The sequence below is a fragment of the Ambystoma mexicanum genome, chromosome 13 (assembly GCF_040938575.1).
Source record: "Ambystoma mexicanum isolate Mex_15411 chromosome 13, UKY_AmexF1_1, whole genome shotgun sequence".
In the NCBI taxonomy this organism is placed as follows: Eukaryota; Metazoa; Chordata; class Amphibia; order Caudata; family Ambystomatidae; genus Ambystoma; species Ambystoma mexicanum.
In genome coordinates, this window is record NC_090938.1 from 146,990,570 (window position 1) to 147,015,924 (window position 25,355).

A 25,355-nucleotide genomic window follows, 5' to 3' on the forward strand; every position below is an offset into this window, starting at 1 on the left:
TTGGTCACACATTGGGGGTCATTACGACCAAGGCGTTAACCATGGCGCTATTAGCGCCATGGTTGACGCCAGTATTTTAACGATTGCGCCATGGTGGATGGTGGAATTACCGCCCCATTCCAACGTTGGCGGGCGGTAATTCCCCATTCACCATTGGCCCTTCCCCATTCCCATTTTTGCCCCATAGGGCTCAATGGGAATGGGGAAGGCGGTAATTACGGTACCGCAAATTGCGGTACCGTAATTACCTCAAAAGTCCCTTTGCGGGTTCCTTCCTTAATGGCTTGTTAAACCAGCCGTTAAGGTGGGGACCCGCAAAGGGACCTCGTAATTAGATGGTAAGGGGTTAACGGCGCCGCCACCTTTTACCTCGCCGTTAACCCCTTAACGCCTGGGTCGTAATGAGGCCCATTATGTTGTGTGATTTAATAAACAAAGCACTTACTAAGGAAACTTTCTCATCACTCATGCGCCCAGAACACTGTGAAAACGCAATAAGTGATCACAAGCAGCTAGAGCAGCACACATGTAAATAGTTTATTGATATCTGTGGATTTGAACATGAAATAAACAGTAACCAGAGGTAGTTGTGAATGGAACCATAAACTAAAAAAACAATTAAAACCAGTAACAACAGAAGTTTGCACATAAAAACTGTAAGGGTTCAAAGAGTTGAACCCACGGTCGGTAAAGTCCCTCGGTGGAGGCAGTGCCTGCTCTGGGTAGCCACAGAGGAAAGCAGCAGATTACAGGGGAAGGGGCGTGGCTACAGTGACAGAAATGGAATCAAGAGGCGTGGGTGCCGCAGCACCAGGGACCTGTGGCAAGGGAGTTTGCACACTGGGTAGACGGCTATTCAGGTGGAATCGGGGTCTAACGGCTACAAAGCTAGCAAAAGCCACCGGTTGGACGTCTGGCGTGGAACCCAATTCCACCATAGGGCTCTTAGGAGTCTGGCGTCTTTGACCGTGATGTGGTTCCTCATGCGGCTCCACCGCTTCGAGCGGGGCATGGAGCGACAGGGTGGGCATGCACCGACGCAGAACGTGTAAGCCATCACCCAGGGAGACTGTGCAGATTAGGGTATTGGTGCAAGCACTGTGCACAGTCATTGGGAAATAAAGGCAGTGTTACCCCCCGGCAGCACATGGAGTGTGGGGTGGATCAGAATGGATTCCTTGAGGGTGGGTGTGGGATCGGAGTGTGCTGAATCTTGCAGAAGAATGGGTCAGGATGGCGGGACCCGAGCATGGTCGTTGTGTGAGGTTATAAACTGCAAAACGAGATGTTTGCGATGTGGGATGGAGCGGTCCAGCTTAGGTTGGGGTTTAGAATCAGCCCATGTTTGATTGGGGGATAAAGGCATATAATAAATGATGAAAGGATAGGTTAAGGAATGATCAAATAGAGGAGAGTTTGAATGGGCAGGGGGGATAACCTTTCAGCTCCCATCCTTTTCAAGGAGCAGAAGTTGACACTATGGGCTGTGGTAGGCCTTGACCATGGGCATCATTTTAGGGGTGGGGCAGGGGTGTTTGTCCTCCCCAACTTTCATGGCACACCATGTTCATTTGGCGGGGGCACCTTTTCTTCAGATGTCATGCCCACCCCACAACATTTTCAGCAAAGTTACTCCACTGGCCTTGAACACCACGACCATTAGCAAACTGAGCCGCAATAGCCTCTTTTGGGGATGACTAGGGGAGGGATGGTGGCTATTGGAGACAAAACAAACACCCAGGATGTGCCGAGATCAGGGTTCGCAGCACCTGTGTCCCCCATAAAAGGTAGAAAAAGCCCTAAAGCCGAGAAGGAAATATGCTCCACCCTTAACCAGTCTAACCACAGTGAGGTTGTTGGCACCAAAGCAACTTGAGACCATGTAGCCCTCTGAACGGCTTGCTTACCAGAAGCAAATGATAAAAAAGCCCTATATTACACGCTAGGTTAAATTATAACCTCGTCCGGTATTTAAAAGAAAAAAAATCTGCCCTTTTACAACAAACATCATTTTGCATTTGGACAACCACACTGCCCTAGAGGGCACCCTCCCTAACCCCCTGGGTTTATGTCCTGTTTTCCGTCTGGTGTTGTTGCAGGTCTTGAGTGTGAGTGGGGGCATGGAAGGACGCTGGGATGAGGAATGCGACCCACGTTGGGGGGAGGCAGGGAAGACACTGGTAATGATGATGGTGTTGGGGGAGGGACACAGGGATTTGTTCCGTCCAGAGGTTGACCAGCAGTTGGTTTGTTGGATAGTGAGGTAGCGCGAGTCCAGCCAGCTTTACTGCTCCTCTTCCTCCTCTTCCGAGGACTCTTGCGACAAAGGCTCATCCTTCTCTTCCTTCTCCTGTGGGGTGAGAAGATAGGCAGATTTTAGAGGTCAATGTAACAATTATTCTCACATTGTTGTCATACGAGTTATTTTTACATTCGATCAACCCCCCCTCACCCTAGAATGGTGCATGTCTACTTTAGATTTATTTATTTTTATTTGTAGAGCGCACAAACAGCCCGCAGACATCGAGGCGCTGACTCAGAGCTTAAGGAGGCTTACTTAAGGGTTACAAAGAAGCCGCCCTAGAAAGAACGTAATCACATTTAGGTAGTTACATGTTACAGTATATTGCAGGTTCTAACATATCAAACAAAAAGGTTGGTCTTGATGGCTTTACGGAAGACAGTGTGGGATTCAATGGCTCTGAGGTGGGGACGGAGCGCATTCCAGATGGTAGGGGCAACTGATGGGAAGCTGGAGCCGCCCGCATGAACTTTGTGAGTCCTGGGGATAGACAGGAGGGTAGAGTACTGTGATCTGGATGGTTTGTGAGTGGAGGACTTGGTAATCCTACATGTTAGGTAAGGAGGAGCAAGGTCATGGAGACATTTGTGAGTCAGGGCCAGGGCTTTGAAGATGATTCTTTGTTTAACAGGAAGCCAGTGGACTTGTCTTCTGAGCTCAGAGATGTGCTCTTTACGCGAGAGGCCTGAGGCGGCTCTGAGTGCGTTATTTTGAACAATTTGGTGTTTCGCGATATTCTTGGCAGAGGTGCCATTGAGTAAGGCAATAATCGATCCTCGAGAGCCAATGGTGGCCCTGGCGATGGTGAGGCAGTTTTGTTGGGACAAGAGGGGTCGGATAGCATTGATAAGTTTGGAGTAATAGGCAGACGTGGAGGCTATGGCATTGACCTGTTTGTTCATGGTCATATCAGGTTCTAGAACCACACCTGGGTTTTGATGGACGGTGATACACTGATTGGGCTATTGTCAATGACGAAGGAGAAGTACTATTTGCTCAACTTGTTCAGGGTGGATGGCGAGCCAACCAGCAGGAGCTCAGTTTTGTCACTATTAAGGCAGAGCTAGTTTTCTGCCATCCAGGTTGGAACTGTTGAGTAGATGGAGTTAAATGTATTCTGGTCAGATGCGTAATCACCTGAGAGGGGGATAAGTTCCTGTGTGTCATCCGCATAGTTTGTGTATGAGATGCCCAGGGAATTGAGGATTTTAAACAGGGGCCTCGTGAAGTGGTTGTAGAGGGTGGGGGCAGTGCAGGAGCCTTGTGGGACCCAACACTTGCTGGTGCTAGGGTCGGCACAGGACGAGTCTGAGATGCCATATAAATACCAAAAGAGAAAACTCTAACACGACCCCGGGTCTGGTGCACACCGTGTCACGGGCAAAGGCAGAAAGATATAGGTCTCTCCGTACACCAATCTTTATTGCAAATGCAGTTGGCCACAAACGTGGCCGGCTTTGGGGACCATTGTGCCAAACTTGTCTTTGAGGTGGGCGATCACAGGCAGCCAGCAGAGATCGCTTAGGTTGGGAGTTAGGAGCTTGGAGAGTGTCTTGTGTTCGCACCTGAGCTACTGCATGCCGCTCTAATGGGAACCTCCTACAAAGACATACAGGAACATTTTCAGGAGGGGTTTTATACCTCAAGAGGAATCAATGCAAAGGCACAGTCCAATAATTCTAGGTGTTGAGCCATCCTCAGTGTTGGCTGATTACTGGGGGCGGGGGCGGTTAAAGGAGCACCCATGTTCAGACTGTAATCAAAGGGGTCATAGGGGTTCCACCAGGTGTCAAATGGACTGAGTCCTGTTAATTAGTGGGAGCAGAAACTATCCATGATCCAATCTCCAGTGCTCCCCACAGCCCAAGATTCCATCTTGACCATGAGCCAGTTCATCGCTGATGCACACATCTAGCAATCCCTTCTTATCCCCAACACTTAATGCTAACTTATGAGCAGGTTTGATGTGGGATGTCGAGGCATTTAGATCACTCAACAAGAACATTTCTCCTCATTTCTGAATTATTCAAATCCATAAAAACACATTTTATAATTTACATATACAACTCCAATTCTTTTACCTTTCAGTAATTGTCTTTCTGTTGCTTTTATCTGCTTAGATTCACATGCTTTGCATAAGCCGACATCTAGTGGTTGGTGTGCAGTATTACATTATTTCTTTTCAAGCTCAAAAATACGATGTCAGTGGGGCATTCCTGTAATGGAAAGCCATGAATGAGGGGAATTTGAAGTGCCTCTAAAATTATGACTGTTTCCAGATACCGGGTTTGTGTTTTTACAAAGTCCTTTTTTCTTGTTTTAAAGCAAAAGCCTGCGACATCCCTGTGGCAACGGGATATAAGGTGGCATAAACAGTATGACAAGGTCGGCGGCAACTCCCCGGTAGCATGGGTGGGTTACGCCGACCTCGTAATGAGGCCTTATGTGTTGTAGTGCGGATTGTGGTTTAGCTGATTATGGTTAAGGTGCGGTGGACAAAACGCTTTTTTATTTGCATGGATGTCCCTTATTTTGTGGCAGAGAAGAGTATTACTACTGCTGTAGCTCATTTCACGGTTCAATACTCGCTTGCCTTATTACCCTGGGTTAAGGGTCCTCCCCGAAATCTAAATGTACGTGTCATTCCCGAAGCCTTATGAATGTAGGGTAATGAGGGAGCCATCCACCTGGCAGTGCTGCTCTTAGGCTCCCCCCTCTCTAACTTTGGCACCGGACTCCCCAGGTAGATATGTGTATTAGACTGAGAACCAAGGGACGGGGGGGCTTTGGTAGTCAGTGTGGGGCAAGAGGGAGATATCTGCTGGCATGGGGCAGCTCTATCCAAGACCCCATCTCATTCTGCTTCCTAAGCTTGTACTCGCTGTCGACCATGGGTTCCTTTTACAGTCACTCCCCAACCCAGAGTCCTCTTCCATAGGCGGGTGCAGGGAGTGGCCTGGGGTGGCGCGTGCTACCCCTGGAATCTGATTGGCCACCCCAGGTGCCACCCCATTATCCTAAACTATGATCATTACCTGGCAGGACTTTAATTTGAACTGCATGACGAGTAATCAACCTTTCGTTTATAGTTGTCACCCCTGCATAAGTCGGTGCCCCACTGGGGCACCCCAGTCCAAAGAGTCTGGGCACGCCACTGTCCTCTTCTATACCACCTCCTTTCCAACTTTCTCTTATAGCAATGTGTAACAATCTGATGGCCGAAGAAAAGGCTATATAATGAAAGTACCTATTCTGGTGCATCTGATTTTAGCGAAGCGCACCATCCAGTGGGTGGGCATGTGGCACTCGGTGTGTCGAGCCTTGCCTCATTGTATGATTGACGCCCCAGCCACCTCTGCTGGGAGCTAGTTCACCCATTTGAGCCTACCCATGTCTGTCTACCTAAGAACGTCCTCCCCCCTTGCCCATTTTGTGATCCTTACTTCTCCCTGTGAGATATGACTTTGCCCACTTTAGAAGGGGACCCAGAAGGTCGTCTTGGCTTACAGACTTACAGAGGAAGAGTTTTCTGACCTGTCGAGGAAGCGCCTTCTCGATAATCTCTCGGCAGTGTTCAACATGGCCGATCGCAAGACATTTCCAACCCTACCTTTCTGGGTATCTTCGAAAAACAGCGGATCCCTTCCTGCATTGCAGGATGGTCTCCCCTGCCCATGCCGGCGAATGTAGCGCCGCGATCCACGGTAGCACATATTGATTCCTCTGCGATTGCCATTAGTGCAATCCTCCAGCCGCACTCATTGCACACTGCTCTGGAAAGGCACCGTACCTCTGGCTGGACCATCAGCGGACGCTGTGAACAGGTAATATAGTGGCTTGAAATTCACAAAGACTCATCACGCAGGCAGTAACGGCCAAGCATATCTGCACTTGTCCAATGCTGGTGAGAGTCTGGCAATATCAGCACTGTAGCGTCATCATAGGCCTGCCTCTGCTGCTGCTGTGTGTGCTTTCTGTGCCAATCCCCTGACCATGAGAGCACCCGGGCCTGGACCTTGATCCGCCAGCTGTGTTGCCATGTCTGACCTGCACCTTATGTTGAGACAGAGTGATGGGGCTGGCCGAAGAGGGGCTCCCTCCTGGTCCCAAATGTGTGCCGGACCATGCCGCTCTGCGCCCAGGACCCTCCATGACTGAGAGTGACTCTGCTGTGTTTTTGAGCAATCATGTGCATTTGGTGTGTGTGTCTGTATATGTATCTGAATGTGTATATTTGTACGCATGTATGAGTGCATGTGTCTTGCTTCCCTGTGGGTATGGGTCTGCATTTGTCTGATGTGTACGAATTAGTGTGAATAATGCAGGCAAGGGGAGTGCTGATTGAGGGGAGGGGTAGGGGGTGGTATGTAGGTTCCAAACTGAAAGATTACAGCTTTTACTGGCAAAATAGGCAAAGCCAATATGATAAGTGTCCTTACATGGGGATCTTTGCCTACATTGGTGCAGACAGTATGGACATGTTTTCTTACAACGGAACATAATATTTACTGCCATTATAGGCAAAGCCAACATGAGTGTTTAGTGGGGATACTGGCCTATATTGTCACAGCCAGCATGGACATGTTTTCCTATATTTTAATTACTGACATTATGGGAAAAAGAAAATATGAGTATTACATAGGGATACTGGCATCTATTGGCATAGCCAGAATGGACATGTTTGGGCACAGCAAGCAAACATGAAAATGTTTTTACACTTGAAGAATACTGGTATATTTTGCCGGCACCACTAAAACACAATAAAAAATGCACCTTATCACTCTGGATCACTTGTCATATATTGGATTTTTCCATGTGTTATAATACGAACCGATTGTGCCATTGCACCCCAAAGTGGGCGAACACAATATCATGGTTGCCACATGGATCGACGGCATTGTAGTGACTGCATGCCATCCACACAGGACATTGTCACCGAACATATTAGCCTACAGCATCATTAGCAGGCCACTCTCCACAATACATACAAAACATAAAACCTTAAGCTTGTTTTCTTGGCATGTGCCCTTCATATCCACCACATTAGTGCTGCACCAGTTTGAATTATGGATAAACGCAGGGGTCAAGTCCTAAAAATTAAAGTGGGGGGACTCATCAACAAATGCAATGGGATGTGACGTCGCCAGAAATTAGCATATCAAGGTGAAATTTGCACATTTCATTAAATTGGGTTTGCATAACCACCCAAATTGCACAGGACGAACGGCATTTGCCTTTTATAAAATGAACACCCACCCAATTCAAGAGAAGATAATTTAATTCTAATAGTGATTTTGAAAACGTTAAAAGGTGTGCATGTTTTAAACTCCAAGAACCAATACAAATGTTTTCCCTGGGACTTGAATTACCAAAATGGGACATTTCACCTTTTGTTGCTTGTTATTTCTCATCAGGTTATATAGTGCAGTGGTGAAGTGTCCGGCCTGCAAACCTGATGACTGCGGTTTGGCTTTAATTCTTACATTCAAAAAGGACATTCAATGTTTCTCATTTTAGTTGGGGGGATGAATAAAGTGGGGGACTCCGTCCCCCCGTGTGTACCCTCGACTTGAGCCCTGGACAACCGTCTGTGGGAAAAACCAAAAATCGCCCTATCTAGACTGAATTACACAGGTAGGGAGACCACGCCGTGGTCCAAATAGCCGTATAGCCTAGATAGCCTAGATAGAACTGGCCACCGCAATACCAATGGAGCAGACGAAGTACCAGCAGTCAGCAAAAATCAATATGCTGAGAAACACATGGTCAGCACTCCGGCAAGACAGGTTTTGCCAGAGTGCCGCTCCGTCTTGTTCCGGCCCATTTCCTGCACGGTTTTCAAATGTATTATAGTTCCAAAACCCAGTGCCGAGCTGCCCCGACTAGTAAGTGAGCAGGGACATCATTTGGGGGTCACCAGGGATCGCAGCTGCGACCACTGAGGTCTTCTTGCTACCTCAGGAGTCTAGGGAGGATAGCTCAGGGGCAAGGTGCTCACCTTGGAAGCAAGACGACACAGAGCAACACAGGTTCGATCCGCGGGTTCACGCCTAGAAACCTCTGAGTATTAAGCACATTATAAATAACCAATTACAATTACCCCAGTTTTCTCCCTTGCTACCTAAACCAAATAATAAAAACAAGTTTTTATTTTTTTTTCTTCTTTTTTTGTAACGTATTTAAGCTCCTGGGCTGTGGCCAGCAACATATGGCTCTTTGTTTCTGGAGTGGCTGGCTTTCTTGGTCAGGTCTCTTAAAAAAATAGGGGGTTCCACAAGTGTGAAACTTTCAGCAGTGTCACTAAATAAGAAAGAATAGGAATAACAAATAATTTGTCTTTCTGGAATTCTATGCAATAATTGCTAGACTCATTAAAGGTTTATTTCAGGCCCACTTCAGGGGGTGAGTCACTGATTTAGTCTGTTCTTAAACACCTCAACTCAGCTTTTTATCCTTCTGAGGTCGATAAATGAGTACCAACACAGGATGGGTGATATTGTATGTATATTTGTTCTATGTAAAGCGCTTAAGCAAAAGTTCTACATAATAACACGTCATTATCATTTGGCCTTGGACATCTGCTTGCATTCACAGTAATTTGGTAATATGGGTCAATACACACTGATATTAACGATACATATGGTGCTCCATTCTTGTGTGAAATATATATCACCTTATAGTGATATTGTAACCATATTTTTCATAGTGTACTTGGGAACAAGGCTATGGGATGCCACTTCCTGTTTTGTCAAGGGGTGAAAGGTAGTGTTCCATCACTTCCCTTGATGTCACTTTAGGGTGGGGTCAAATCAGAAGACAAGGGTTGTGCGATTTCACTTCCGCTATGCTTGGCATTTTGCTGAAATGACGTCCCTGTAAGTGAGGCGACTTCCGTCTTCTGCCTGCATGCGAGGATAATTTAATATAGATGGCTTCAAGTGTGCTGCCTCAATTCCCCACCAGAGGGAGCTAGGCTCCAACATTTCCAAGCCCATCCCTCCGTATTCAGTTCTCCCACAGTGGATGGAGTCCATTGATGAAGGTGCCCGGCCAGACCCAAGTGCACACTTCAGGGAGGGGGGTTGAGGGGAGGGCACAGCAAATATGCCTGCTCGTCATACCTGCCTATGAAGGTACATTGCCAAGAACAAAAGCAATGGGTCAGAGTTAGGAAATACCTGATTTTCCCAATGCTAACAGTTTACAAAAGTCAAAATACATAACCCGATTTCAAGACAAGCTTTTCACCTTATGGGACATACATCTATTTCCCAAACATGCATAACGACTAGGGGTGTACCAAAATTCAGCTTCGAGTAAGTATTTGCCCAAATCACGGCTCAAAAGGAGATATTTAGCCTTGGATGAATAATTAATTATCACTCAAAGCTGAATAGTTTACCCTACAAAATACATTAAGCGCTGCTTTAAATGCATGCCTGGAATCATTCATGCGTGTCACGTGTATAACTAAAAAGGATCATTACACACATGTGGCAGTCAAATTTGTGGTTCAGTACAGGCGGAGCAGAGGTGTGAACGTGCAGAGAAAGTCGCTGCCCTTCATGTGCGGGACAGACCTTCATCTGGTGGTCTGCTGGGCAGGGGTGAGCTGAAGCAAAACACTCAGTAGTTTGAAGGGATCTCCCGACTCCCCTGCATTGTGCAGTGGAAAACCATTGAGCCAGAAACAAAAGTTTATGACGTCGATCTTGCAAAATGGTATTTTCTTAAGCCGCTTATTGATTTGCAGATGACATGTGTGAGAAATCTGAAAGTTACAGGTTCCAATCCCCCCCAATCCCCAATCCATACAATATAATTAAGTGGATTAATATAGCTTTTGCAGAGATCCCAGTAAGCTCAAACCCTCAGTAAAATAGCTCAGGAGGTAATGTGCCTGCAGCAAAGAACTGTGTTCAGCCTGTAGACCAAGGTTATAAAGCGAGTAACATGACTCAGTGGGAGGTGTGCCTGTGGCAGAGCTGCGCTTGTAATATTCACATACATATTACAATTCCTGCTCTCCAAATTTCTCATGTTGCCAAAAGTAGTCCCTTTAAATTGTGTAAAAGTCACACATTACAGAACGTGGCTATATTTCTTTTAACCAAAATGCCCCAGTATGTGGCAGCATAAACATTCCTCCCAGTATTAGAGTTAAAAAAAAATTGGGATATTTGTGTAATGAAGACGAAGAGCTCAAATTTAGAGACATTGGACCAAATGGATGTACAAGCAAAACAAATAAGTAAAACAAACATGCACGTGCCAATGGAAGATCTGAAAATCAGCACTGCCCCTTCCCTACAGGGTCAGCTGAGAACCATGGAGGACTGGGCATTCGCTATGTATTTCTGTCTGGGGTCTTTGACGATGCCACAAAAGACCACAAACACACCCCACCAGAAAAGCAAAGAAAAATACTTTCTGTTAATGAAAAAGGCATTTTCCAAATGCATCGTGCCCATCCGCAAGTGGAAAGCATGGCTTTAGCATTCCAAAGGTTTGCATTCAGTAGCACGTCGGCAGAGGGCTAAATGATGTAATCACTCCTTTTGTGTTTGAGTGCCTGGCTGGAGCCGAAGCCTAAAGATGGGCACATCCGCATCTCCCCTCATAACGATTGTATACTATACTTTTGGGCTTGTCCTAGTTACTCGAGCCCTGCTGCCCAACAAGCAACACCTGTGAATGCACAAAAATACAAACTGTGCTGTTATTGAACAGTTTATTTTCCGATCAATTGTTACTTTCATTGTTTACATAAACATCTTCCATAGACAACAAAAAATGAAATGCAAGAAAGAATGAATATACATATATTAAAGTGTATTTTTAATTTACAATGGGCCTCATTACAAGGTTGGAGGTACCCATGCCCTTAATAAGGGCATGGCTACCCCCAAACTCAGGTACGGCTCCGGGTCCCGCGAAAGGGGAATTACCGGGCCATTCCGACCTTGGCAGGCCCTGTAAATCCCCTTGCGCAGGACCCAGAGCCGGTGCGTCACCATTTCGATTTGAGCCCTGTGAGGGCTCAATGGGAATGGGGAGGATTGTATCAGCGGTATTGTCCACAATGGTACCGTTGCTACAATCCTGCTCGTAATGTGGCGGCATGGTAACAACGGCGCCGGTAGCACTACTGGAACCATTGTTGCCTTATTGCCACTATCGTAATGAAGCCCAATGTGTTTTTTTTGTCGACACAACTAAATTTCTTAAAAAGGCGACTATTCAGCTCCGGCCGAATACTTGGCCAACTATTCGTTTGAATACTTAAATCTACTATTCGTACACCCATAATGGCAACTAGGACCTGCCACAAGTGAAATGTAAACCCAGTGCTTTAAGTGGGGCTAAGGAATTGCAGGGGGGAGGAGAGTCCCTTTACATGTTACAAAACAATATTTGGGGGCAGGGCCTAAGCAGTGTCTGGCGCAGCATCAAATAGGCAAGCAGCCAGGAACCTTTAATGGACCTGTGGTAAGTAGTATCATAATAGACGCAGCAATGTTAACTTTTCACAGTGGGCTCAACCGTCACTTGTGCTTGCTCACACGCCCATGTCTTGCAATCAACACATTTGCATAAATTGTATTTATTTATTTATTTTGTATTTGTAAAGCGCCTAGCAGCCTGGGGGCATCGAGGCACTGTTTCAAGAAGGTGTCTTAGTTACAGGATGTGGGAGGCAATGCAAGGGTTACAGGTGTCATGTGCCTTACAAGGTGGTATGGCTCCGCGCTCCACACTAAAAGGAGAAAGGAGCTGTCAAGCCACCCTATTGAGAATAATTGCAGACAGATCAGAAAATGGATGGTTGGATGGAGAGGAGAAACAACAGGAGGCCAAGTAAAGAACAGGAGAAAGAGGGGAGGCACACAGAGTGAAAAATGAGACAAATGTACATGTGTAACAAGGATAATGAAATATCAGAATCTGAGGTGATAAGAAAGGCGAGAGTGCAAGAGGGTCCAGGAGTAAACAAGAGAAAGAGCAAAGGAGGGAGTCAGAAAAGGTGTAAGAGAATGAGGGTGGGATAAAAGAAGAAGGGTGCCAGAGTAATGGATAGAATGACGGAAGAGGGAAAGGCAAATGGGAGAAATAGATAAGGGGGCAGTGGCAATGAATTAAAAGTAAATTGCTAAGATGATGGTGTGCACGTTACACCGTACATCACATGCTTAGTAACTAGGCTTCTGATGTTCTCTTGTTCAGAGGGAACTATGCTAACCCCCACCACTCCATAGTTCCATAATAAAACAACCTGGGACATGAGGTTTCTCGCACCCAATCCTGCTGCCACATAAGCAACCCATCTTCCTCATTTGGAAAGTCGTACTCTTAATATCTACCAACAAACTAAATGACCAATAATGGCTTCGGTGGGACCACTTAAAAAATATATATATTGCATTTACTCTCCTGGGAAACTGAACAGGTATAAGAATGGGAGTTCTTCATCTCTTGGCAAGCTCCCTGCTCCCAGCTATCCCTATGATGTCTTTGGTGAGCTTTGTCGCCCCTCCCCTCTCTCCAGGACCTCTCCCGTGACCCCAATGACTAAGGGAGCTCGACTTCAAAACTTTGTTTCCAAGTGGGGCTTGGTATACACAAGTTTGAGGACCACTGCTTTTGTAAGTGGTGACTTTTTTTGTCTCAGCGTGCCTGCTCATGCGTTTTCTGACAGGTTTGTGGCCTCGAGGGTGTTTCTTTGAGGGACAAACCTGCGAGTAGTGGGTCAGTTGACAGCTCTGTAGCCGTTGCCAAGTCTTTCGAACTAGGCATGAAAGAGAGTAAAACTATTTGTAAATTTTCCTTTTAAATATAATGAATGCACAATAAAAAAATGGACTAAAAATATTCACATATTTCTATAAAATCAAATCAGAATGGGTCAATGTGGGTGATGAGACGATCGTCCAATCAGGCTCTCCTCTGCAGATCCTGGATCTCCTTTTGCATGGTGCCTCTCCTCTGTGGATCCTGGATCTCTTTCATGATGGCTCTCCTCTGCAGATCCTGGATCTCCTTTTGCATGGTGCCTCTCCTCTGTGGATCCTGGATCTCCTTCATGAAGGCTTTCCTCTGCAGATCCTGGATCTCTTTCATGGTGGCTCTCCTTCCCGCTAAGGGTTCCAGAATCCTGCGAACCACTCTGGGGACAGACTGGACACGGAAGGGGGAACTGTGAACTGAAAGTAGAGGGCCACTCTTTCAAACATCAGAAGCAGTTATTTCAGAGATAAATGGACTCATGTGAGTAGGCATTGCTGAGGTCCAATAAGGCCAGTTAGTCTCTAGTTGATATCTGGGGGATGGTAATGCTGGAGGGGCTCAATTCAGAACATTATGTTAGACACAAATGTGTGCTCCCCTTTGAGGTCTAGTACCAGTCTGTACCCACCTGAGATCAGGAGAATCAAGATGACTCAGGAATAAAAATCATGGTACAAGTTACCCATAGGGACTCAGCATAATTGCGTTCTTCCTCTGTGAATCCTGGATCTACTTCTGCATGGTGGCTCTCCTCTGGATCCTGGGTCTCCTTCATGATGGCTCTCCTCTGTGGATCCTGGATCTCCTTCATGGTGGCTCCCCTCTGTGGATGCTGACTCCTTTTGCACAGCGGCTCTGGTCTGCAGATCCTGTATCTCCTTCATGATGGCTCTCCTCTGCGGATCCTGGATCTCCTTTTGCATGGTGCCTCTCTTCTGTGGATCCTGGATCTCTTTCATGATGGCTCTCCTCTGCAGATCCTGGATCTCCTTTTGCATGGTGCCTCTCCTCTGTGGATCCTGGATCTCCTTCATGATGGCTTTCCTCTGCAGATCCTGGATCTCTTTCATGGTGGCTCTCCTCTGCAGATCCTGGATCTTCTTTTGCAAGGTGGCTCTCCTCTGTGGATCCTGGGTCTCCTTTTGCACAGCGGCTCTGGTCTGCAGATCCTGGATCTCCTTCATGATGGCTCTCCTCTGCAGATCCTGGATCTCCTTTTGCATGGTGGCTCTTTTCTGTAGATACTGGATCTAGAGAGCAGTGAATCGACTTCTAGGGTAGTGGGCATGTATTTTGGGAGTGTGATTAAAAAGAAAAAGCTTTTTAGAGGCTTTGGTGAAAGGAGTCTGCGGAAAGGCAGATGGTCTACATTAGACTTGGCAAGGCACAAAGTATGTGGTCATAGTACCAGGTAGACAAGTGTGGACCCTCCCAATGATTGCCCCCACCCACCAGCACCTACAGATGGGCAAGGATCCACCCATAGCGATTTGTGTGACTTGTCCCATATGTATAACAGGAAAGGCAGAACTAAAGTTACAAGGAAGCACAGAATAAAATCAGGACTGGATGAGCTACGTGTGCATCATCCGGGACAATTTAAGAATGTTGTGCTTGATGATAGCCAGCTAATGATTTCAATTCAGAATTGTTATGAAAAATAGGTCATGATTGGGAGAAGGTAGTGAGGATGGTGTGGAGGTTCACTGCTACCCCTGCAAAAAAGGGAGAGTATAATGCATAGTTCACCGATAACTGCCACGTTGTGAGGTGCCCTGCACAAGCCACCAAACTAACAGGACAATATATGGTCTCCCCACTTCCTTGTGCTCTCTATCCCTACCTTTCCTTCTTCTCTCCTTCCTTTCAGTGCTTTACGACTGCTTTCACAATGGTGTGACGGCTTTCAGAAGCAAGCAACGTAACATAACGTAACATTATGTTGTCTCGTTCCCTATTGTATTGTATTCAACATTTAAATAATGTCCTTTCCCCATTTGTATGGCCTCAATGTGCTTTGTGGTTGAAATTCCCACAGGGGCCGAAGTCCATATGTGGGAGATTCTAAGAGTTAATTTTTAAGATGCGTGTGTGCACTTTGTCAGGTTAGGACTTAGGTGGGCCGTCTAGGCTCCAGTAAGCATGGGGGCGGGTGCTGTCGGTGGTTTAGGATAGCGTGCTAGTGCTGGAGACTCGATGAGTGCCCAGCTAGACAGACATTTTTCATAGGTTGTCGCTGTATACTAATGGCAGATGTGTTGAGGTACGTCAGGGGTTTCAGTGTGGAAGGCTATGCGAGCTGCTAGACCGGAACTGCAAAGCCATAGCTGCATTCTATAGTGCGTGGATGGGTGGCCATGCCTGCAGCCAGTGTCCACAGAGTTGGTTCAAGGTATAGATACCTTAAACTCAGATGGAGTTCATCATCAATGTCGTGAAGGTCAAACGTGATTAGCTGGTCTTGCCAGTTGTGCTCTCCCTAGATTGAGAGCCTGAGCAGTGGGAGAGGGGCCCAGAGGGACAGGGGAGTGATGTACGATTGTCTGGGGGTGAGTGAGGTGAATTTATCATGGTGTGCCGCTACGAATGATGCCCGCATCCTTGGAGGTTTGGGTGGATATGTGTGTTGGTGGGTTTGGGCTAGTGTTTCTGTTACCGTATGAACAGTAAAGAGTGGAAGAAGGTTTCAAGAGGGGATGGGGAAACAGCCAGGTTTTGAGGGACTCTCTGAATGCTATGTGATTATCAATGTTGTGGATGTGCAGGGGCAGAGAGTTCCAGATGATCAGTGCTCGGACAAAGAAGGAGGATCTGGCCACTCTGGTGCAGTTGTAAAGTGGGACAACTGAGATGCTGTGCCAGATCCGAGCGTCCCTGAGAGTTGTTGTAGCGAGTGAGTTTGTCTTGGAGGAATTCTGGGGCGGTGTTGTGGATGGCACAGTGAATGATGCACATGGCTTTAAAGGTAGTGCGTCGACCAATAGAGAGCCAGTGGAGGACTCTTAGTGTAGGGCTGATGTGTTCTCTGGGAGGGAGGCTAATGAGCAGGCGGGCTGCAGCATTTTGGATTCTTTGCCCATTCCTTAGCTGAAACACCAGTGTGCCTGGATAAAGGCAGTTTGCATAGTCTAAGTGGGAGAAGATGATGGAGATGATGGCATAGAAATGGCGAGGATAGGTGAGGTATGGGAAGATTTGTCTGAGGATGCGTAGGTGTAGGAAACAGGTTCTGGATAAAGTAGTTGATGTGTTGGGAGAGGGGTAAATCTGTGTCCAGTGTGCATCCAAGGTTTTTTCACTGATGCAGAGGTTGCCGGGGGCAAGGGGTGCTAGGTAGTGCGGCCAGGGAATAGGTTGGGGAAGGAGCGCTGTTTTCCCCACAGACTAGGATTTCTGTTTTCCCAGGATTGAGGTTGAGGTGTTTGGTCATCATCCAGTAGTCATCCAAGAGGCCTGATGACAGATAAGGGGAGATGGAGCCTGGGGATTTTGAGATTTTAACGATGATTCAGGGGGCGGATGAGTGCAGGGAATTGGCTCATATAGATATTGAAGAGGAGGAGAGAAAGGGATGCTCCCTGAGGGACTTCTTTTCGTAATGATTGGGATGTAGAGATAAAAGAGTGGAGGAGCATGATTAGAGATGAAGGAGAAGATCCAAGAGAGGGCAGTGTCTTTGATTCTTAAAGAGTGTAGCCTCTCTAGGAAAATGGTGTGGTCGAAGGCGGCAGAGAGGTCAAGGAGAATGAGTACAGCGCATTCTTCTGCGTTTGCTGTTCTTTTTAGGTTGTCCCAGACAGGACACTAGGGACTACTGTGTTCCTCAGAGTGGTCTGAAGCCAGATAGGCCAGGGCCAAGAAGGTTGTTGTTTTCAGAGAAATGGACAAGTTGCTTGTATGTTAAGTGGTCCATTAGTTTGGCCATGAAGCGGGTGTTGGATTTGGGCCCGGAGGAGTGGGTCGCGCAGAGGTTTTTGGGGGAGGGGTTTGATGTAGGAGGTTTTTAAGGCTTCTGGGAAGGTTCCTGATATTAGGGAGTGGTTAAGGATTGAGCGTGCGATATCGCCTGCACAGGTTGAGGCTAGGATGTTTTAGAGGAGGGCGGCCGGGCAAGGGTCTTCAGGGAAACTTGACAGGCGGCTTTGTGTTAGGAGCGAGAGAAAGTCCTGGTGTGAGATCGGAGAGAAAGAGGCAAAGGTTTGTATCAGGAGGGAGTTTGGACGGTATCAGGTAATAATATCGCCATATATATGGTCGCCGTATATAAAGTCGCTGGGAAAAAGTTGTGGCGACATTATATAGGTGACCATATATATAGGGACAGGGGGACTGGGGGTTGCGGGGGTGTCCCCCACTCACCTTGAAGGGAAAAAAAAGGGTTTAGGGGTTGCAGGGGTATCCCCCGCATGTTCCATCTAATAATGTCCCTGCAAACAACGGCCATTTTTCGGCTATTTTTTGCATGGCAAGTTTTTTGAGGGGACATTATTACATGGAACCGTTTGGACAGGGAATGGGGGCTGAGTGGTTAATGGGCAGGGCATTGTTTCTAATTTAGAGATGATGGCAGAGTGTCTGTCGATAGTGGTGTTGTGGAAGTGTTCTGATAAGGCATCGGATAGAGGTTGGGTGGAGGAGGGGTAGAGCAGCCTGGAGAATTGAATTCAGAAATTATTCTACGCATTTCCTTGCTTGGGTTGCGAGAGTTCAAGATTCTGTTCCCATAGATGCTTTCTTGGTTTTTATTATTTCCAATCTGACAGCCCTTGTAGTCTTGCCAGGTGGTTTTGTTTTGGGCGGTTGGGTTCTCGAGGTCCATTCCAGATGGTTCTTGAGGGTTCTTAGAGATTTGAGGTTGGTGGTATACCACCTGGGTGTGGGGACTGATCTCTGAGAAGGCCATTTTAGTGGGGTCAGGGGTGCGTGGGCGTTAGAGAGCCAGTGGTCGAAGGGTTTGCTGGGGGGGCCTTCCTGGAGGGAGAGTACTGTGAGTGAGTTGAGGAGGGAGTTAGCTAGATCCAGAGTGATAACAACTTTGTTTCAGAGTGGGGTTTAGAGATGTGGAGATTGGTGGTGGCTGGACACGGCCTAGGGTGTGGGCCGCAGTTGTGAAAGGTAAGGAGAAGAAGATTGCTGAGTGATCTGTCCATGTTAGGGGGCATGGAGGCAGTGTGCATATGATGTTTGTGGTGTTGAAGACCACATCAGGGGGGTGGCATGCAGTGTGGGTGGGCAGAGAAATGTGTTGTGTCAGGTTGAAGGCTTCTAGGTTCTCTGTGAGAGAGTGGGTCATGGGGTTTGAAGGGGAGTCAAACCAGATGTTGAAATCACCTAGGATGGGGAGTGCCGGATGTAGGTTGAAGGTGGTTGTCAGGGCATCACTGAGTGTGCCTGCAAAGTTTTTATTGTAGCCCGGGGGTCTGTAAATGAGTAGGAAGCGGTGCAAGGTGGAGTGTAAGAGTTGGAGTTTTGCAAGAAGTGATTCGTGGTCCATGGTGCTTGTTGAGGTGTCCTTGATTAGCAGAGGACATTGGCGTTTGTGTAAGATCGCAAGTCCCCCACCTCTTCTTGATCTGTTCTGAAAAATCAAGTTGTAGCCGGGTGGGAAGACCTTGTATGCAATGGGTTTGTAATCTACAGCAAACTAGGTCTCTGAGATGAAAAGGATGTTTTCACCCGCTCTCTCTCTCTAGCTCTCTTTCTCTCTCTCCCCACTACTCCCTTCCTTCCCTCTCGCTGCTTTGAAACAACCTCAAAGGTGTATAAAGCGCTATACAACCAACCACCATAACATGGTAACCTGTGAAATCAGCATTTCAAGAACGTCTTTGACAAAAACACTGTCCGGAAAAAAAAATATTGAGGTTAAGGAAAAGGTTTAAAGTGATAAAAATACAGATGGGTAAGAACAGAAGGTAGGAGAGGAGAGATGGGCCTTAACAAGCCCCCACCCCAAAAAGAAATGAATAGGAACCAAAAACAACAATGGCACAAAATAGTCAAATTTGGTTGTCATCATTATGAAAGACATTTTTCACACAGGTGTTTTTATTAACATGGAACCCATAACGTCCATATTAAGTCGCTCTGCTACCATGTGAACGCTCCCAGTACAAAACATTGTTAGCAGCATTCCCTTTTGCCTCCTATACATGGGTCAAAAGTGCAGATGGAGGTGGGGAGGGGGTTAATGGCAGTACAGGCGTGTCACCTCCTTGTAAAAACACAAAGGGAATGCCATCACCGCTGGTAATCACCGTTGGCATTCACAAGCTGACTTTTCCTCCTAGGACCCAGAACAAAACATAACACATTTGGAATCTTATGTTGGAACAGTAAAATAAAAGAAATACAAAAATTACAACATATTCAATAAACATTCGCAGACCGGTGGTCCGGGGAAAAATGCCCGCACTTCGAATCTCATTGTTTTCAAACACTGGTGGGACAGGAGTGTGGCGGAGAGAGCATTTTTCTTTTAAATTCCACTCTGCCACCCAACACCCTTTTTCTCTTTACTGACCACACAAGAATTCTTCATAGTTATCCATTAATGTCCTTATTTTGTTAACAGTGTATACCATTTGTCTACTCTGGCACTGCCCCATTATTTTGTGAAACCTATTTTAGTGAGGTTGATGAGGCAATGGCCCCCACCCCAATCGATATCACACCTATGGAATCTTTGCTTGAGGACCAGCGCTTCTCCCAAATATCTTGCAAGCACACGTGGGAAACAGCAGAGCCTCCACCAGGATTGAGTGGCGATGAGCATCACCTAGCGGTCATTTAAGTCTGGGAAGCGGGTCTTCAGACAGGTTCTCTGAAAGCTTGTACCCACTTTTCAGAAAACCTCAGAGGCCCAGACCCCTTATTTAAATTATTTGTAAAGCGGCAACAAACCCGTAGGCATCAGGGCGCATAACATTTAACATCGAGACAGCACCGGAGCAACACAACAAACTAGGCGGGGCACACATAGAAAACCAAAGGAAGCATCAAAAACATCAAGTCAGGAAACAGAAAGATTCAGGAAGCGAAGATACAAAGAATCTGTCACTTAAAAAGAGGAGTTTTCAGTGCACATTTGAAAGGCAAGATAACTTTGATTCGTCTCAGATCAGGTGCAAGTGAATTCCACAACATTGGTGCCATGCGGTCGAAGGCAAGTTTACCAGCTTGCTCTAGACAATATCTGGGTTGGATCCATTGGGCAGCATTCTTCAAGCGCAATGCTCTGCAGTCAGGTAGCCAGTCAATTCTCTCCTTGAGATAATAATCAGCCGGACCATAACCCTTGACTCAACTGGGAGCCATTGAAGTTCACAGCGCGCTCCTGAAATGTGTTCCTTGCATGGACGATTGTAAATGGCGCGCATGGCCTCATTCGGGGCCGTTTGAAGCTTTGCAAGATTATCTGAGCCAATGTCCGCTATGAGACGGCCACAGTCATCAATCTTTGAGCAGATGGCGGCTCTGGCAATGGTGGAGCAGCTGGCCTTAGGCAGAAAGGCCTGGATTTCTCATAGCAGCTTCAGATAGTAGGCACAGCTGGACACTATGCTTTTGACATATAGCCTCCTGGAGGGATTGCAGTTTGAATAGACTCCAAGGGTTTTGATCTTGATGGCAAACTTAACATTAATGCCTGCAGTTCCAAAGCTCTGATAGTCCTCTCCCAATTCTTTTAAACGATTAGATGTTTCAATAATCGGCTTTATCATCATTAAGTGCGAGATAGTTGTGAGCCATCCAGCTTTGAATATCAGCATATATTTCATTAATCAGGACAGTGTCTTTCCCATGATCACCCAACAATCGAAGCAAAATACAGGTGTCATTGGCATAGTTTGTGTAGAAAATACCTTTCTCATCCAGCATATAAAACAAGAGGTTTTGTAAAAGCATAGAATGTTGGGGATAGGCAGGATGCCTGGGGCACCCCACACTCCAGCATTACGGGATTGGCACAACTGTAATACAACCAATCAAAAAAGAATTGACCGAAGCAGCAGCCATGGGGGAGAAGATGGCCAAGCTAACAAGTCTGTCTGACAATAGTTTATTGTTAGGGATTCATGGAATCAAAAGCAAGACAGATACAAAAGATATGTTTGGAAAACTCTTATTATTCTCGAAAACGGGGTTGCAAGAATGCCTATCTTGCCCTACGTCTAGGATGGGAGCACGCTCGACCATCAAATAATAAATCACACAAATGTGTATGCAAAAGGAATAATGTGCAAAACTATAAAGAATCAATGTGGCTGAGTCGGCTTTCCTCCCCATGTTGGACAGCACCGGGTAAGGTGGTCCTCATAGACAGGATGACACACCCTGGCTCAGGTTCTTCAAAATTAAAGGCCGTTCATAACGTGAATTGAGGCCCACCTGACTTTCCACGCTAAAGAGTTTTTCTTTCCAGCTTCAATATATAGTTCAACAAAAGGTTCACGCCAGTCTCCCTCTGTCGGGCTCAGACCGTGCCAAAACACAAAGTTCAAGCAGGTATCCCTTAGTCAGGCTCGGACCATTTCAAAGTACAAGAGTTCAGGTTGGTCCCCCTCTGTCATGCTCAGACCTCTTCAAACAATGTTAAACAATACTTGCAAGGGGGCTCCCTTCCCCAAGCTTTATTACACTTCTGGTCTTTCTCAGCCGGGCTGCTCAGACTACTTTTCAGGTGTCGGAAGACTTTCAAATGTGCATGGCTTTATTTACAGACCTCCGCAGGACCACTTCGACTAACAGAACATGGTTCAACTTTCTTGAACACACATCTGTCTCTCAGGTTGCTTGCCAACTCACCGGTTGTGTGCGTCTTCCTTCTTGTTTCTGCATTTTTCTACAAGTCAGGGTTAACATCAAAGGCTTGGCCTCACCTCCCTAATTCTGCCGTCCACCCGGGGGGGAGGGGTCACTGGTGTCCTTGAAGCACAATCCAGTTTCCTTGTTTTCTCCAGGGGTCTCCCTCGATCGGGTTCGGACCCCTCCAAAAGTTCACAAAATAAATGTCTTTGGACTTCCAGTCCCAGAATCCTTCATTCTGATTTTGCTCCCACTTTGCTAGCTTCCCCTTTTTTGGCACTATGGTGGTTTTGGGAGCTGTAGGAGTTTATTGAGATATTTGTTGAGGTCAGGGTCTTGCCACCCACCCCCCAAAGGCCTGGGCTTGACTTTTTTGGCCAGGGGAGGAGCTCTAGTGTGGGCACGGCCAGGTAACCCCAGCTGCCCCTGGCTTGGCTTCCTGGTGGTACAGTTTCCTTTCCACACTGCAGCCTCCCCTGTACTCCCGGGCCCACCAATCAGGCAGTCCTTCTTCCTCCAGGCCTTCCAGGTCTCTCCAGCTTGAGTTTTCTCCCTCTGGCTTCCAAGCACCATCCAGCATCCCCAGCTCGCTCACAGTGTGCCTGTGTGCTCTGCCTTTTATAGTGAGGGGGAGGCCTAATTAGGTCTCAGGTGAGACTGCTTGTCAAAGGAGAACTGACCTTGCCTGTCCTTGTTAAGGGGACAGTCTGTTGTTCAATAGGAAGAGTCTGTCTTCTGTGTCTGAGTGTGTCTGAGTGTGTTTCTTCTCAGTGATCTTCCTTCTCTCAATCCCTCTCTCAATCCCTCTCTTCTTCGTCTCAGTGTTTGTATAGAAAAGGGGGGGCTTAGTGTTTTCTGGTAATTATGGCAAAATTGGGTTTAACATATCCCATGTAGACTGAGGGGTTAGGGGTGTGTCGGAATGGGGGGAATACTGCGTCTCTCCCGAGCGCATTCCTACTGCAGTCCCCAAGGACCCCCTGTCCAGGTTATCCTCCCGCAATGGTCCACACCCAGGGTCTGGTTCCAAAGGCAATGGCCGTGCTCTGGCCACCCGAACAAAAGATCCTCTGGGTCCATCCGTGAGAATACCTTTGGGTTTCTGACATTATGATTCACCAAATCGAAAGCGGCGGACAAGTCGAGCAACATCAGTAAGGCAGCTTTTCCAGACTCCATCATCTTGAGCATACTGGAATTGAGGCACAGGAGCACTGTCCCTGTACCATGTGCCCTCCTAAAACCTGATTGCCTTTGACTAAGCAGGCCTCCCCGCTCAAGATAGTGCTGCACCTGGATATATGATATGCAATCCAAAAACTTTAACAGAAAGGGTACATTTGTGATTGGCCTGTTGTTTGTAGCCACAACTGGATCGTGACTGGGCTTTTTCAAAAGCGTTGTAATCCAGGCCTCTTTTATAGCAGATGGAACCGTTGCTGTAGTAAATGAGCTGTTAATGACCTTAGTGATCAGCAGAATCAGAGCATTCGTTGACAAGGACAGCAGGACAGATATCACCCTTGCAAGATGTAGGCTTCAACGCTGCAATGATTTCGGAGACCTCCATCTCAGATACGAGCACAAATGCGAATGGAGGATGGCCCATTAAATATAAGCAAGGTGCAAGAGCAGGGCAAGGAAATTGCTCCATCCTAGCAAGGATATCAATATGCCGTTTGTGAACCTTACTTAACAAGGCATTTTGGATGTCAGAACACCATGCTCGATCCTTAGTCACTGTAGTTATAGGTCACACTTTAGGCACTTCTAGATGTTTCAAGATTTTAAAAAGAGCCGCAGTGTCCAATTTGGCTTTAGTTATTTTAGCTTCAACGTGATGTTTTATCGACAAGATAATAGCATTCTTATGTTGAAGTACAGCACTTTTAAATCATCTTTGCTTTCCGAGGAGGGAGACGAAATCCAATGTCTGTGGCACTTTCATTTGTATCCTCTAAGAGCAATAGGTTATAAGGAGAGCGATGAGTTGGTAATAGGACGAATGGTCAAAGTTTTAAGTTTCTCTGGCGCCAGTGTATTAACTGCTCCCGAGAGTAGGGTGCCATGATGGTCAACTCGCTCATCCATTGATGCCAATCTACTGAGATCGACTGTATCCGTTTGCAGAAGGGGAAGCGTATCTTCCTTTGTCAGCTTGCGATGGTTGTGCATTTTTACAATCTTTTTCCTGCTGGAGGATTCGACTGAATTTTGTCAGTAAAAATAATTTACAACTCTTGGTCAAACCGTGATGATCACCCAAAACAGAAATTAAGTCCTATTAATAACATTTATACAAGTATATAAAAATTATAACTAAATTCCAGATATCTGCAAGTCTAGAACTTCTGATAACATTTTGATTTTCTTTAAACGCCTTTAGTAATATGCAACCAGATTGAAATAGCTGTAGATACCAAGTATAGCTGGGATGATGAGAGGAGGGCCAAGTATGTACTCCTCAGCCCAAGACGTGCTTACTACCACAGGAGTCCACATCGACAAGGTTCCCTATGCACACTCTTCCTTCCTCAAATGGAATTCAAGAGACCCGGGAGAGCGCTCTCCCGGTTCATAAATAGCCACTTGGTCAGAGTGATTGAGCGATCACTAAACTGTCCTCTCTGGTCCTAATTTACTCCCCCACATTACTGGGTGGCCTTACCCAAATCACCTCGGAGTCAACCATCCAGGTAACATATTCCCATCCGCCTCTGCCAAACTCATAGAACCGTACCTGAACACAGGACCCGGGTGCTTCTAAACTGCAACCATCAACATGACAGGTTTAGCAGCTTGTGATGGATCCAGTGGCGTCATCACCAATTCCCCGGCGGTGCCCACCTCCCAGGTGGCAGGGGGATGGCAGATGCTACCTGATCCTGTTCTTGGGGGTGGTTATATGAGGGAGGATCACATGGGAGGGGACAGCCAACTGGGGCAAAGGGTGATTCCATTGGAGAAAATGCAGTCTCCCCCCATTTCCCCTGTAGTGAACTTCAAGATACCCAAACTCTTAATGGTACACTGTCATTCTAAACAAAACTCCATGTATACTTCCAACCAGTCCTACAGTTAAGGAGCGTAACGTGCCTTTTTACGCATATAATTAAAGCAAATACGGGTGATTTATTTTTCTACTGCGTACCATGTACGCTGTATTTATTAATTTAAAAAAATACTTTCTGCCACTAGATGGCACTGTAGCAAGCAAGGTTCCCCATTACCATTCCTATACTTTTATTTTAAAAAGAAACCACTCCGCAGCACTCCTCTTTAAAGTAAAAGTATAGGAATGGTCTGATGCAGGCTGCAGACACTAGACAGATGGCAAAGCCTTGGCCCACGCCTGCGCATTGAGGTGCAGTGCCGTTAATTTGTGCACTTGCCCCTCACTATGCGCAAGCTTGAGCCAATGACCAGCAGCCTCTGCCGGAGTTGGACTGCGCCAGGCCTA

At 46.7% G+C, this 25,355-nt stretch overlaps 1 protein-coding gene across 2 annotated transcripts in view; it reads right to left on the minus strand.

The window, feature by feature from the left end:
• Window positions 1–513: 513 nt before the first annotated feature.
• The window catches only part of HMGA1 (high mobility group AT-hook 1), a 109,500-nt gene continuing 84,658 nt past the window's right edge, over window positions 514–25,355 (minus strand). For both annotated transcript variants that reach the window (XM_069633514.1, XM_069633513.1), the window contains one exon: window positions 514–2,350. In XM_069633514.1, the coding sequence (XP_069489615.1) occupies window positions 2,285–2,350 (66 nt within the window). In that variant the 3' untranslated portion in view covers window positions 514–2,284. The remainder of the gene's footprint in view (window positions 2,351–25,355) is intronic.